This window comes from Octopus bimaculoides, chromosome 3, assembly GCF_001194135.2.
Source record: "Octopus bimaculoides isolate UCB-OBI-ISO-001 chromosome 3, ASM119413v2, whole genome shotgun sequence".
NCBI lineage: Eukaryota > Metazoa > Mollusca > Cephalopoda > Octopoda > Octopodidae > Octopus > Octopus bimaculoides.
In genome coordinates, this window is record NC_068983.1 from 31675301 (window position 1) to 31689189 (window position 13889).

At 35.9% G+C, this 13889-nt stretch overlaps 1 protein-coding gene across 4 annotated transcripts in view; it reads right to left on the reverse strand.

Annotated features, from left to right (window-relative positions):
* Positions 1–13889, reverse strand: part of LOC106883250 (BMP-2-inducible protein kinase) — a 139609-nt gene that overhangs the window by 48511 nt on the left and 77209 nt on the right. For 2 of the 4 annotated variants that reach the window (XM_052966123.1, XM_052966124.1), the window contains exons 13-15: positions 13696–13797; positions 3325–3461; positions 1119–1213 (exon numbers count right to left, since the gene is read on the reverse strand). In XM_052966123.1, the coding sequence (XP_052822083.1) occupies positions 1119–1213; positions 3325–3461; positions 13696–13797 (334 nt within the window). The remainder of the gene's footprint in view (positions 1–1118; positions 1214–3324; positions 3462–13695; positions 13798–13889) is intronic. The other 2 variants (XM_052966125.1, XM_052966126.1) reach the window with 2 other exon arrangements.

The window sequence follows — 13889 nt, forward strand, 5'->3', positions numbered from 1 at the left end:
TGTGTGTGTGTGTGTGTGTGTGTGTGTGTGTGTTTTTTTTATGCATGTGCACAAGGTCTCATGCAAATGCACACAACACAGCACTGATTTTGCTGGCAAGAAAGAAGGCAAAACATTACTGTTCAGTAGATTCATGTTTAGTCATTTAAAATTTTAAGACTTACAATTAATGCTTTTACATTCATACTTACAAGATATATGTATATATATATATATATATATATTTGTATATATTGTTTCTATCATAGATATGCTGACTGATATTCTGAGAGCAAGGTGTACACAGAACCAGAAATGGTGACCACAAACACACACATATTTATTTTATCTATCTATCTATCTATATATCTATATCTATATATATATATATATATATATATATTGGATAATAAAATGGATGGTTTAAACCTGGTAGCTTACTGGTAAAGTATGGTCACTTTCACAGTGACCATTATGTATATGGCAAATGAAAAATAGAAGATGGAATATATGAAAATTTATTATTAATCACGACAATTGTTTCAACACATCTAGCATCAATCCCACACGGGTGGGACACTCAACAACTGGTTCAGGAGCATCCGGCAGTGCAGATGTATCTCATTGGGTGATAAATAGACACAACTCACTAAAATAATAGTTCAGAAATGTAACTTCTTGTTTTGTAGAAAGAAAAGCAGCCAGACGGAGGAAATATCTTCATTTACATAGAAGATCAAAAGTAAAATCACAGATGTAAATGGATACTCCTGAACCAGTTGTTGAGTGTCCCACCTATGAGGGATTGATGGTAGATGTGTCGAAACAATTGCTGTGATTAATAATAGATTCTCATATAGTTCATCTTCTGTCTTTAATTTGCCATAATTAATATATATATATATATATATATATATATATATGCTACAATGTGTATTTAAATTAACAAAAATTAATCTACATAAATATATATTAAAAAACTAAAATAAAAAAATAAAGTTGTCACATACTATATGTCATAATTCATTAGTTATTGTCACAAAATTCTATATACAAAAAAAAATTTTTTTAAACTGAAAAAATAATGGTTACATGTCTAAAAATATTTAAACAAAAAATATATATATCTAAAAAAATACCTTACCTGGTTTTTTGAATGGAGCATTTGAAAAAGGATCCGATGAATCAGACCCTGACATTACCAAATCTTCTCTGCTTTTCACATTTGATATACCTACAGAATGAAATGATTCACTACTTGAAAGTTTGTAATTTTGCTTTACATAAAAAATGAATAATCTTTGAAACAATGTAAACTTACTTAAGTTTTGCAATAAATCTGTTACCTGAAAATATGTTATTAACTTGAATTTTCAAAGAAAATATAAGATTATAATTTTCTTATGCTTAAATATCTGAAAGGTGTTATTTCCAAATTTATAATTTCTTCTTTATAATATTTTCATCTACACTGTTTTGAACTGATTGACTTGTGATTTTCATTGAGTCTCTTATTCTTGGATATGACATCAATCTGAATTCAAAGAAGACTCTTCTAAACCAAAAATCATAGCATTCTTAATCATATGCATGAATAGCCTAGTAAATATGAGCATTACTACTCTTACTTTAGAAGTAAAGGTTTCAGTTTTATTCCATTTCTTGCAAAGATACTCAATTCTTTTGTTCAGCTTGCAATTAAGTTATCCTTAGGCACAGTATCTTTAATGAAAGCAGTAGTAAGTTCAGAAAATACATAATGCTGATGTCAGGTATGGCCAAATCCATAAAACGTTTTCTTTACAATGATCCCACTAAGTTTGATTCCACTGAGTGACACCATGAACAAGTATTTTTCTATTGCCCTGGGCTGATCCAAGCTGTGTAAGTAAAACTGGGTAGAAGGCAATGGCAGAATCCCATCAGATATACTTATAATTCAAAGGACTTGCCATGTCAAACACTACGTCACATTAATTCTGTTTGAGGATTACTTTAAGATGGCAAATATGAGTGGAATACCAACAAGCTCCTTTCCTTTTAGGACTATCAGGGTGTGAATAAGCACTAAATGATTGGCATGGAATTTTCCTGGAAGAATACAAAGGTGGTTTCTTGTTGCCTTCCTTTGAGTATTTTTTTTTACAAGATACCATCTTGTCAGCCAGACACAAACAAGTTTACTACACCTGCCTGAGCACTCAGAGCATAATGAGCCAAAAAAATATCCAAAAGCATTTTTTCAACTTTCTAACAACTCAATTGCTCCTCCATCCTTGACAGGTACTTTATTTTATCAAACCCAGAAGGGTGGAAGACCAAGATGACATTGGTAAGATTTGAATTAAGACTTAACCATAACAAATACTGCAAGGTATTTTATCCAATCCTCATACAATTCTGCCCATCTTGCACCTCCTCAAATATTCAGTCACTTACACTATAGTTCAATGAAAGGTAGACCAGTTGATTGAACAAATGGACACTAATCATTGATATTGATGGTGTATCCATTTACTGCAGAAGTAATATATAATTAACAGATGTTTTGTCAATCTGCATTGCTGGATTCATATCCTCTCATAAGCAGAACCTGTGAAAACCAAGCATCCTATTCAAGAGAAGTTGCTCCCAACAGCTTTGTTACTGGGAAAATAGATAAATATTTGAACACTGCAGTGCCTTCTGGTAATGGTAATAGATAAATAATAAAATTCTATCTTAAGAAAATATTCATTTTTCTAAGCAATCATGGGTTGGATTATTCTGTTACGTATCTTTTACTTGTTTCAGTCATTAGACTGTGGCCATGCTGGGGCACTGCCTTGAAGAATTTTTAGTCAAATGTATCAACCCCAGGACTTATTCTATTGGTTTCTTTTGCTGAACTGCTACATTACAGGGATGTAAACACACAAGCACTGGTTGTCATGTGGTGGTGAGGAGACAAACACAGACACAAAGATGCACACACACACACACAAAGATATACACATATACAATGGGCTTCTTTCAGTTTCTGTCTACCAGATCCACTCACAAGGCTTTGCTTGGCCCAATGCTACAGTAGAAGACACTTGCCTAAGGTGTCATGCAGTAGGACTGAACCCTGAGCTATGCCAGCACCTATATGAATTATGATAGTATTTTTTTAACAACTTCATTATACTTAAACAACCAACTAAAATAAGTGAATATTTTTCAACAGGATAAGCTAGTGGTTATCAATTCATCATGTACTATCCTTATTTTTAGGGAGATCAATGAAATCACAAACATTTGACAATCCTGTTTTCAAAATAAAAGTTGAACATTCACAAGGAGAAATCAGCACTGGAGACTTACTACTATTTGAACCTCGCCGAATTTTATCAAATTCTTTCCCAAAAATAATATCTTCAGTATAGGAACTAAAGTGGTCTTCTCCAAATGGATTCCAATCAGAAATGTCCATTGATAATGGCCGAGAAAGATTGGGAGACCTAGAGAATAAAAATGGATTAATTTAGTATATAACAGTAATTATCATTTTTATATTGATTAAGATCAGAGGAAGTGAATGACAAGTTAAATGGCTATATTCCATTAAAATAATTATTACCAGTTTTTTAAGTGGGATGGGGATGAGCAGTAAGATTAATATAGAAAACTAAATACCAAAGTATTTAGTCCAACAATCTAGATTTTACTGATTACATGGAGCTAAATTAACAGCATTGTTATCTAATTTAGTGCTTTGTGATTATGGTTTAAATTTCACAGGATTAATTTTTTCCCTTTTCATCTGAGAAGAAAACTAATACCAATGAAATATTTGGGCCAAATCAAATTCTTGCATTTCATATGTAAATATACAATATTTCTTTTAATGTTATTTTAATCCTGTCTATATTTTCTATTTTCAAATTTTATTTTTAAATATAGCACGTTGTCATTTTAAACAATATAGCACGATATTCATGTACCCATACCTTACATAATATAACTTATACATCGTCCTCTACAATATCAGAGTTATAATTGCTATTCTTGATACAACACAAAAAAAAGTCCAAATGAAATTACGAAGCTTATAAGGTGAGATGAGAGTTCAAACATTGATTTCTTTGATTGACAGGCTGGTATATGTAGTCTGTTGTCATAGCACTCTATTGGTTACGACGACGAGGGTTCCAGTTGAACCAATCAACGGAACAGCCTGCTCGTGAAATTAACATGTAAGTGACTGAGCACTCCACAGAAACGTGTATCTTTAACATAGTTCTCGGGAGAGATTCAGCATGACACAGAGTGTGACAAGGCTGGCCCTTTGAAATACAGGTATAACAGAAACAGGAAGAAAGAGTGAGAGAAAGCTGTGGTGAAAGAATACAGCAGGGCTCGCCACCACCTCCTGCCAGAACCTCATAGAGCTTTAGGTGTTTTCACTCAATAAACACTCAGAACGACCAGTCTAGGAATCAAAACCACAATCCTACGGCCATGAGTCCGCTGCCCTAACCACTGGGCCATTGTGCCTCCACAGTCTGTTGTAATATAGAACTCGAGCATTCACTGCTTATCAAACAAAAAACAAGAACCAGAACTTGGTAAATGAAGAATTTAAAAACTCGCGTTTCCATGTGAATGAAAGATAGACTGAGCTACATATAAAACCTGCAAGGGAGGCAATTTGAAAAGGGATATTATGTAGTTTGTCTACTTGAGCAAACCTTTCATGAAGTGGTTCTTATTGAATACTCAGAAACTATCAGTAGATCTAGCACTTCTGACACGCCATGTTTCAGGTCTTGGATTGATCTGACATCATACAACAACCAGATGTATTTAGTCCAATGTTGCAGTCAAAGCATAATGTATGTAGTTGCAGTCAAGATATGATTGCAGTCAAGATATGATTGCAGTCAAGATATGATTGCAGTCAAGATATGATTGCAGTCAAGATATCATGTATGACATATAGTATATCAGTTAGAAGGTATTCCATAGCGTACAGTGCAGCAGTCCAATAGGACATATTACAGAGAGTATGCTGTATAGAGTACAATTCGATGGGCAAGGGCAAGTTATGAGGAGTGCAGTTTGACAAAGAATATATTGTATAGTGTGACAGATACATAAAGTATAGTGTAACACTCAGAGTATGTTGTATGGGAATCAGAGAAACAGGATATGCTGTGTGAAGTATAATGTAGTATGTGTAGGGTATAATGCATGAAGTACAATTAAGATGTGCAAAGTACACTTCGGCAGTCAGATATGTCGTTTGAAGTACAAAGGGGTAGTGAGAGTATGTGTGAAGTACAGTGATGATATGCTAGTTGACATATACTGTGGCTGTCAAAAATATACTGTTTTGTAACATGAAGAATGTGGGTTTGAGTATGTCAGAATGTTGTGTGAAGAGAAGTGTAATAATCAGGGCATATTGTACAGAATGCATTGCAGTAATCAGCATATGTTACATTTATTTTTCTTTCTGGTAGGTTTATGAATAATCATTAAGCATAATTCTCTGGTGGGAAAGAAGGATTTTGTTAATGTGTGAGTTAACACATTAACAGTTCAGACCTAGTAAGCAACTGGTGTTTCTTTTGTATTCGTAATCAGCTTCTGCTTATTTTCACAATTTGGATCCAACCTCAACCCTGATATTCTCTAATTAACCACAAAGATTGTCACTTATCATGCCATGTATGAACTTCTAAAAAGCTAAAAGTGGTAAATCTTGTCTCACAAGAGAAAATAACTAAAAGTAAAAATATCAAATAAAGATGACCAAAAAGAATATAGAGAATCTGGTATCTAAAAATTGCCTGTACACACACCAATTGAAATGTGGAAATAACAAGCAAAACTTTTCAAAATAATAATAAAATAAATATTTTTTAAAAGAAATGTGACTAGTGTATGCAAATTGTTACATAAAGAAACAATAAGTAGAGCCCCAACCAGAATAATTCAAGACAAGACATACTGAATACTCTTGATCGCTTTGAAACTTAGCCTTTCCCAAACTACCACAGACTCTGCACCTATCAGATCATCCAACCACTGCCAAATTAAAGCAATAGTCAGATTTCAACAGTCTCACCATCTCATACATATACATGTGCAGAAATACTTCCAGTTACTTCAAACCAACATTCAATGCCCATTCTATTACTCTCAAGTAGTACACACCAGGGCTAGCCCATCATCAAACTTTTCAATCATCCTTCTCTATCTACAGACATGCTACAATGTGTTCCATCCCCAAGCAGGGAAATTTCACCATCCTGTCAACTACTAATCTATTATTCTTACTAGAAGTAATGGAAACAGTAATTAAGAAACAACACCTCTTACACCTTGACGCTCTTTTCCTCATCTTTAATCATCAGTAAAACTTCTGTAGAGCCTGATTTACTGAGGTCATGTCATTCACTAGGGGCCACCATGACCGTGGGTTGTTCAGTAAAAGCAATGCTACCATCCTTGACCTAAGTAAAGCTTCTGAACATGCTTGACATGAGAACCCCTCAGCTAAGCTCACTTGTCGCACTCTGTTTGCTTTTTTTTCTTCATCTGAAGCTGCCTGTCAGGCAGTACCATCATTCTGTGCACAAACAGAGCTCTCTCTGACCCAAACTATCAACTTTGATATGCATGTAAGATCTGGTTATGTTCTCCTACATTTTTCTTCCTCTATACTCACAATCTGATAGCTTTCACCTCTAATAATATTCCCAGCTATGCAAATAATACTATTCTTCATTTAACATTACAAGCTAACAGAGTACCTATTCACAGTCAGATGGTTTGCATCAGTTGCACATAAGCATAGTGTCAATAACAGGATGCCAACAAGAGGCTTTGACTCTAAGTATAAATCAGCATCCAAGGACTCTACATCTACATACCTATTCCCAACAGAGATGTAGAAAGTTATGTGTACTAACCAAATATTTAAAGAAGCATATGCTATAGAATAGACTCGAAACTTATGAGTTGGTACTCAAATACTTTTTCCATTAAGCCTCCTCATAGCTACCAATATACTTCATGTGGTGTGTTAGAACTATTGGTTGCTCTGGCTTAGTTTGTGAAGTGATAAATATTTTTTTAAAAGGAATGTGACTATTATACTAGTATATACAAATTGTTACATAAAGAAACAAAAAGTAGAACCCCAACCAGAATAATTAAAGACAGGACATACTAAATACTCTCAAGCAGACCTAATGCATGCTGCAACTGATTGATTGATTAATTAGTAGTAACTCCCAGGCGAAGATACATGGATATTCTATGTTGCAGTCACATGTGAAACTTCTCTGATGATAACATCTGAGGAGCCATAGAAAGTTCTGAGTTGAGGATACGCAGTCAGACTCAGTAGAATGATAAACCACGGCTTTCTCTCTCATTACACTGTGTGTATTATAAGTAGTTTTGGTTAAAAAAAAGAAAGACAGGTGATCATGGCTAAATGCCTTTCATCAGAGCTGACCTGAGGTTAAACAACAACAAACAGTAAGATCTTATAAAATTAAGTGAGGGAAATTATAGAAGGTTTTCCCAAAGAAACAATAAAAGAAATTCTTCCAGTCTTGGAAATGCTACAAGACAATAGTCATAGCAAACATTGTTGTCAACTATGCATGGCAGACTTAGTCTATTCCAAACCCATATAAAGCTGCTGGGCTAATTCAGTATATTAAACATTCGCAAGAGGAAAAAAAAGGCATACTTATCAAATGCATAAAAATATATGAAAAACATATACTAAACCAAAGATAAAGATAATTGAGACACAAAGAACCACAACATTTGAAGTTCAAAAAAAATAATTACAAGCAAAAGGAAAAAGGTAATTTTTTTAAATATTCACAAACTGAAAATGACTTGTCCACAGATAGAATGAAGGAGGAAATAACTAAGAAAGCTTGCAGTTATCGTATTAGACATAGACTATGAATACACTAACACATGCCAACTGACATCTACATGAAATTAGATATACTGATGCAAACAGGGAATATAACACTGGAAACATCTTTGAAAAATATTTAAACAAATTGAAGAAACTGTGTGTAAGGCTAAAGACAGCAGTTTTATAAGCATACATATATTATTTACATGTACACCTATGTAAACTACAGTCATTAGTCTTACACATATATAGGCATACATATCTATATACATACGTATGTATACACACACAAATTATAGTATCCAGCAAATTTGTCAACAACAATTTGTCTAAATTATAATTAATCTTAAACAATTTGTTTGAAGTTTATGAAATTCATGTAAATTTATGTAAATGTTGCAGATAATTTACATTATATACAACTGATGGATATTTGTCCGCATCTTGTTTGTTGTTAACACATTTCAGCTGGGGAAAATTTCGAACCTGGGTTCTCATTCCTAAGGTATTTTTCGATGTTATTATTATGGTTAAGAGCATGGGCTACTAACCCCAAGATTCAGAGTTTGATTCCAGGCAGTGACCTGAATAATAATAATAATAACATCGAAAAATACCTTAGGAATGAGAACCCAGGTTCGAAATTTTCTCAAGACACTTGATGAAGGCTGGAGAGTATATCAGCCGAAACATGTTAACAACAAACAAGATGAGGACAAATATCTGTCAATTGTAAATAATGTAAATAATGTACATAATTCCTCATCCCTTAAATATAGAACTGTATGTTGCAGATAAATTGTCTAAAAACACAATTTATCTACAACAATTTGTTTAAAATATAATTCATCTAAAAAAAATGTTTAATAACAAGAAACAACACCACGCACACAATCAGTCATACATCGCCACCCCAACTACTACAACAACAACATGAATCTACTACCACTACCACTTACAATTTAATTGTGTAGAAAGCACTTTTATTTCAATTTTTAGAAGAATTATCTTTTAGAAAAATTGTTGTAGATGAATTGTACAACTAGATAAACCATTTTAGATAAACTGTGACTTGTACCACACTGAGGTCACAGAACCAACAAAGACTATTAGACTAAAGCTGCTGCAGTAGTCCAAAATAAAGTCTCTGAATCTGTCTGAGACAGGATGCCTGTTGTGTAGTATGGACCTACAGCATTTCTAAGATCCAGTCACAACATTACCAGGACCCTTTTGCTCATCTGGGCTTTGCTGAACAACTGGAATACCATGTCTAAGTATATAAGATGTCCTAGTACTTTCAAGAATTTTTTTTTTCTAAAACTTAGTTTTCATTATAGTTGCTCCTCAAGAACACTTCAGTTCTGAAAGTCACCTAGCAAAAGTGCTGAAAAATATATTCTCCCTCAACTTCAAATAGCAAGAAGATGCTGAACTGACTGATATTTTTTTACTCTTTTACCTTTGGAATTCATATCTGCATTGCATGTCTCAGTTGATGGACTACCTAACCCACCACCTCTACATTACATTCAGGATTCTCTAGAACCTGTGGGCAGTTCTTATGTATCTTGTTAAGTATCCCACTCAATCTTTTTAGAACTTCATCATCATCATCATTTAACGTCCACTGTCCATGCTGGCATGGGTTGGATGGTTTGATAGAGCTGGCACACTGGAAAGTTGCACCAGACTCCAGTCTCATTTGGCAGATGGATGCCCTTCTACAGATGGATGCCCTTCTACAGATGGATGCCCTTCTACAGATGGATGCCCTTCCTAACACTAACCACTCTGAGAGTGTAATTGGTGCTCTTACATACCACTGGTAACTGCGATGACTGTGATTTTGCTTGGCTTGATGGATCTTCTTCAGCACAATATAATGCCAAAGGTATTGGTCATTGCCTTCGTGAGGCCCAACACTCGAAAGGAACTCAGCCACTTTGCTTCTGTGAGGCCCAATGTTAAAAAGATGTTCTTTACATGCCACCAGCACAGGTGCATTTGGCTGACAAGTCCTCTCAAGCACAACACATCACCAAAGGTCTCAGTCACCAGTCATTGCCTCTGTGAGGCTCAAAGTTCTAAGACCATGCTTCACTACCTCATCCCATGTCTTCCTGAGTCTACCTCTACCACAGGCTCCCTCCACAGTTAGAGATCAGCACTTCTTTACACAGCTGTCCTCGTCCAACTTTCTTTTCAAATTTCAGAGCTAATGCAGGCAGAGTGTTGAACTCAAATTGAGGAGCGAACCTGTGGAAGGGGTAGACCCAAGAAGACATGAGACGAAGTGGTAAGAAAGGATCTTTGGACATTGGGCCTCACTGAACAAATGACAAGGGACCGAGAGTTGTGATTTACTGCCTCCTGTCAAACTGTCCAACCCATGCCAGCATGGAAAACAGTCACTAAACAATGATGATGATGAGGATGAGGATGATGATGATAGAGTGGTCTAGATGTCAGTCCATGAATTTGTTACTGAAGGTGTCTCTGAAATAGCTATTACTCCTCACCTTCTTCAGTTGCTATGTCAAGCTGAAGTTCCTACCTGAGGTAGTGGATCTTCTTGACCCTGTTGTTCATAGAGTAGCTATGATTCACTGCTCGTCTTTCCTTTAACTTGAACCTCTCAGTTGCTAGATAGGTAATGGTGGTCACTGTCTACATGTGAAAATTAACATCAGCTTTGGTCACTGTTTTCAAGATGGAATTAATGAGTTTGTCATTAGTTTCAAGCTCTGTTATACTGGATAGGTCTAGGGTTTGTAACATCTGAAACTTTTAGGAACTGCAAGTTAACTCTAGGCCTGATTCCCACTGCATTTCACCAGGGTTGGTTAATATATACCGTGACATTTACACAGTTTGCAAACATTTCATCCTGAGCTGAGGAATTTTTAGGCCATGCTCATAGAGAACTAGCTGCAATGCCATAAGTCACTAAGCACTAGAGTGACAAACTGAGATTTTTGTCCGACTCACTCTCTAAGGATGTGTGTGCGTATGGAGGAGATGACAAAGAACTGAGATAACTGGCACCCTGCTATGCTTGAGAAGGCCTGTCCACCACCACAGAATTGATATCCTAAAATCAGCTTTGTAAATCCTTTCACATGTGGAGCTCTGTCCCACCTCCATTTTCAAGCTTCCCACTTCCCACCTCTGTATCTCTAATACTCATCACTTCTCCATCTCTGGTATTTAGTAAAGTATCATAGTCACCTGAGAGCAGCCTAGGTTTATACATACCCTCTCTTTCCCTACTTTCCTCTTTCTTCCCCCACCCCAGATCCACTTCCACTTATTATCTTCCTCAAACCATACTTTCACCTTTCTGCTATAACACCTCTTATTTGCTATCACTCCCAATGTCCTCATATATCTAACATAACACATACAAGCCACTCCTATATCTCTTACCATCAATTACTACAACCACCTCTATCCCATCTGATCATCTCTCCTCACATTCTACTGAAAATTTCCTCTCTTTCCCTGCTGCTCACTTACCCAGTCCAATCTTCTGCATCACTTCACCTATAATCACCCCAACCACCACTGTACCTTGAGGGTATGTTCTAACACATATCCATCACCATCTCTCTCACTCTCTTCATCTTTCTCTCCATTCTCAACTGGAGTACCCTCGTATCTCTTCTACAGCAAGACATCTATCTCTATTCCTCTATTGTTTCATCAACTATCACAAAGCCACCACTCTCTGTATCACCACACACACACACACACACACAGAGTCAAGGGAACTCTGTCTTGCAAGTTACTTGGTGACTGGTGCTGGTGCCACAACAAAAGTAGTCAGTACACAGTAAAGTGGTTGGCTTTAGGAAGGGCATCCAGCTGTAGAAGTCAAGCCAAAACAGACTAGACTTTGGCACAGTCCTCCAGCTTGCCAGCTCTTGTCAAACTGTCCTACCCATCCCAGCATGGAAAACAGATATTAAATGATGATGATGATGTTTTGCTGAAGAGGAGGTAACCATGTACCTCCTCTACTGCAAGACACTTGTTTCTGTCTTTCTGTTACACTCTAACCTTTCATCATCTGACACAAGATCACCTCCTCCAATGCCCCTCTCCTCTCAAAGGATGTCTGTCTTGCAAGTTACTTGGAGAGTCTGCCAGTGTTGGGGGCCACATAAAAAGCATCCAGTTCACACTGTAAAGTGGTTGGCATTTGGAAGGACATCCAACTGTAAAAATCATGCTGAAACTGACCTCGCCTGTGCAAGTGCCATGTAAAAAGCAATCGGTCCATTCTGCAGGGTGGTTGGTCTTTACAAAGAGCATCCAACAGTAAAAACTGTGCCAAAACAGACACAGAAGTCCGGTGCAGTTTTCTGCCTGAGCAGCTCCTGTCAAACCGTCCAACTCATGCCAGCATAGAAGGCAGACAAACGATGATGATGATATATATATATATATATATATATATATATATATATTGCTTTTTCATATAATGTGTTGGATGAATATTTTGAGACAGTGTTTTATGGTCAGATGTTCTTTCTGTTGGTAAACTTCATATTTTATGATATGCAAGGGTATGGTATGTCCAAGAGAATAAATAGAAGAGTGTCGATACCCTTTACATGAAAAACAAGTAAGAGTTAGCAACAGGAAGGTCACCTGAGTGTAAAACAATGCTTCAATAATATATTTATCTAACCCATGCTAAATGGGGAAAAAAGGTAAAAATATACAAAAAATACGTAGAAATCTTCCCACATCTCCTTTCACATGCTCCATTCACTTTGAGCACACAGCATTTCTTAAACAGCTCACCTCCTCCATATGCATGATGTCCCCCCATACCAATACAGTCTTCTATCTTTCACACTACATCTGATTCCTCTTACATATACATTTATAAATACAATATAGCTGAATGGCTGAGAAATTCGCATTGCAATCACAAGGTCCTAGGCTGATTCTTATTGTGTTGCATCTCTGGCAAGGATCACCTCAAGGTGATCCATGCCTATTGAGTCAAATTGAGTAGACAGAAACTGTGTAGAAGCTTGTCAGATGGATTGTACAGGTAATTAAGTGGTCTACCCTTGTCACTGCATTATGCTGACTCTGCTTGAGCATTACATTAAGGGTACATTGTGAAATACTCAACCACTAGTCCAGCTGATTGAAGAAGTGATAACTTATGGTTGGAAATTTCAACTGATATCCATTTATTTTCACATGTGTATATATGTATATATATATATATATATATATATATATATATATATATATATATATATATATATAATAAGTATGTTGATATTCTTTCGTACAAAATTATAGGTCCTCAATACACAGTCGCAGATATGTATGCATAGTACAGTAACTAGAATTACAAATTCAAATCAAAATTCTTCAATAAGAAGTTGATTGTATAAAACTTTTAGATATGAGTTTGTAATCCTACTAGTATACATACAAATAAACATGGCTCTTTGACTATATTGCATAGCAGATAATATGTTGCAGAAAATGTGTAACGTGCCAACAGCCTGACTAAAGTGATTATCAAATGTGCAGAAGATATAATTCTACATATGCTATCATGCAGATGGTGGTAATCCACAGATGATGCAATTAAATCTTAAGTGCAGCTTAAATGTTTTGCCACAAAACTAAACAATTACTGCAGGCAGTTTCCAGATAGCATCCTGGAATTTTAAGAATAGTTGACTTAAGTATACCTTGGTCTAGAGAGGATGTAAAGAGTTTACATCAGTCAAGAAAGGTGCAAAGCTAGCTACAGTATTGCCTACCTGGAAGGTGAGTGCACAGGAGAAGTGCTTGCGGATTTAGACTTATCATCATGTCCAGGTGTATCCAACAAATTACCAGAACCACTGCCACCGCTGTATGCCCTGAAATCAAATTACACTGTTGCAAATCACAAGCAAGAAAAAAACCTGACAGAACCTGGAGGACAGTAATACATAGGAAGTATCACAAGGTT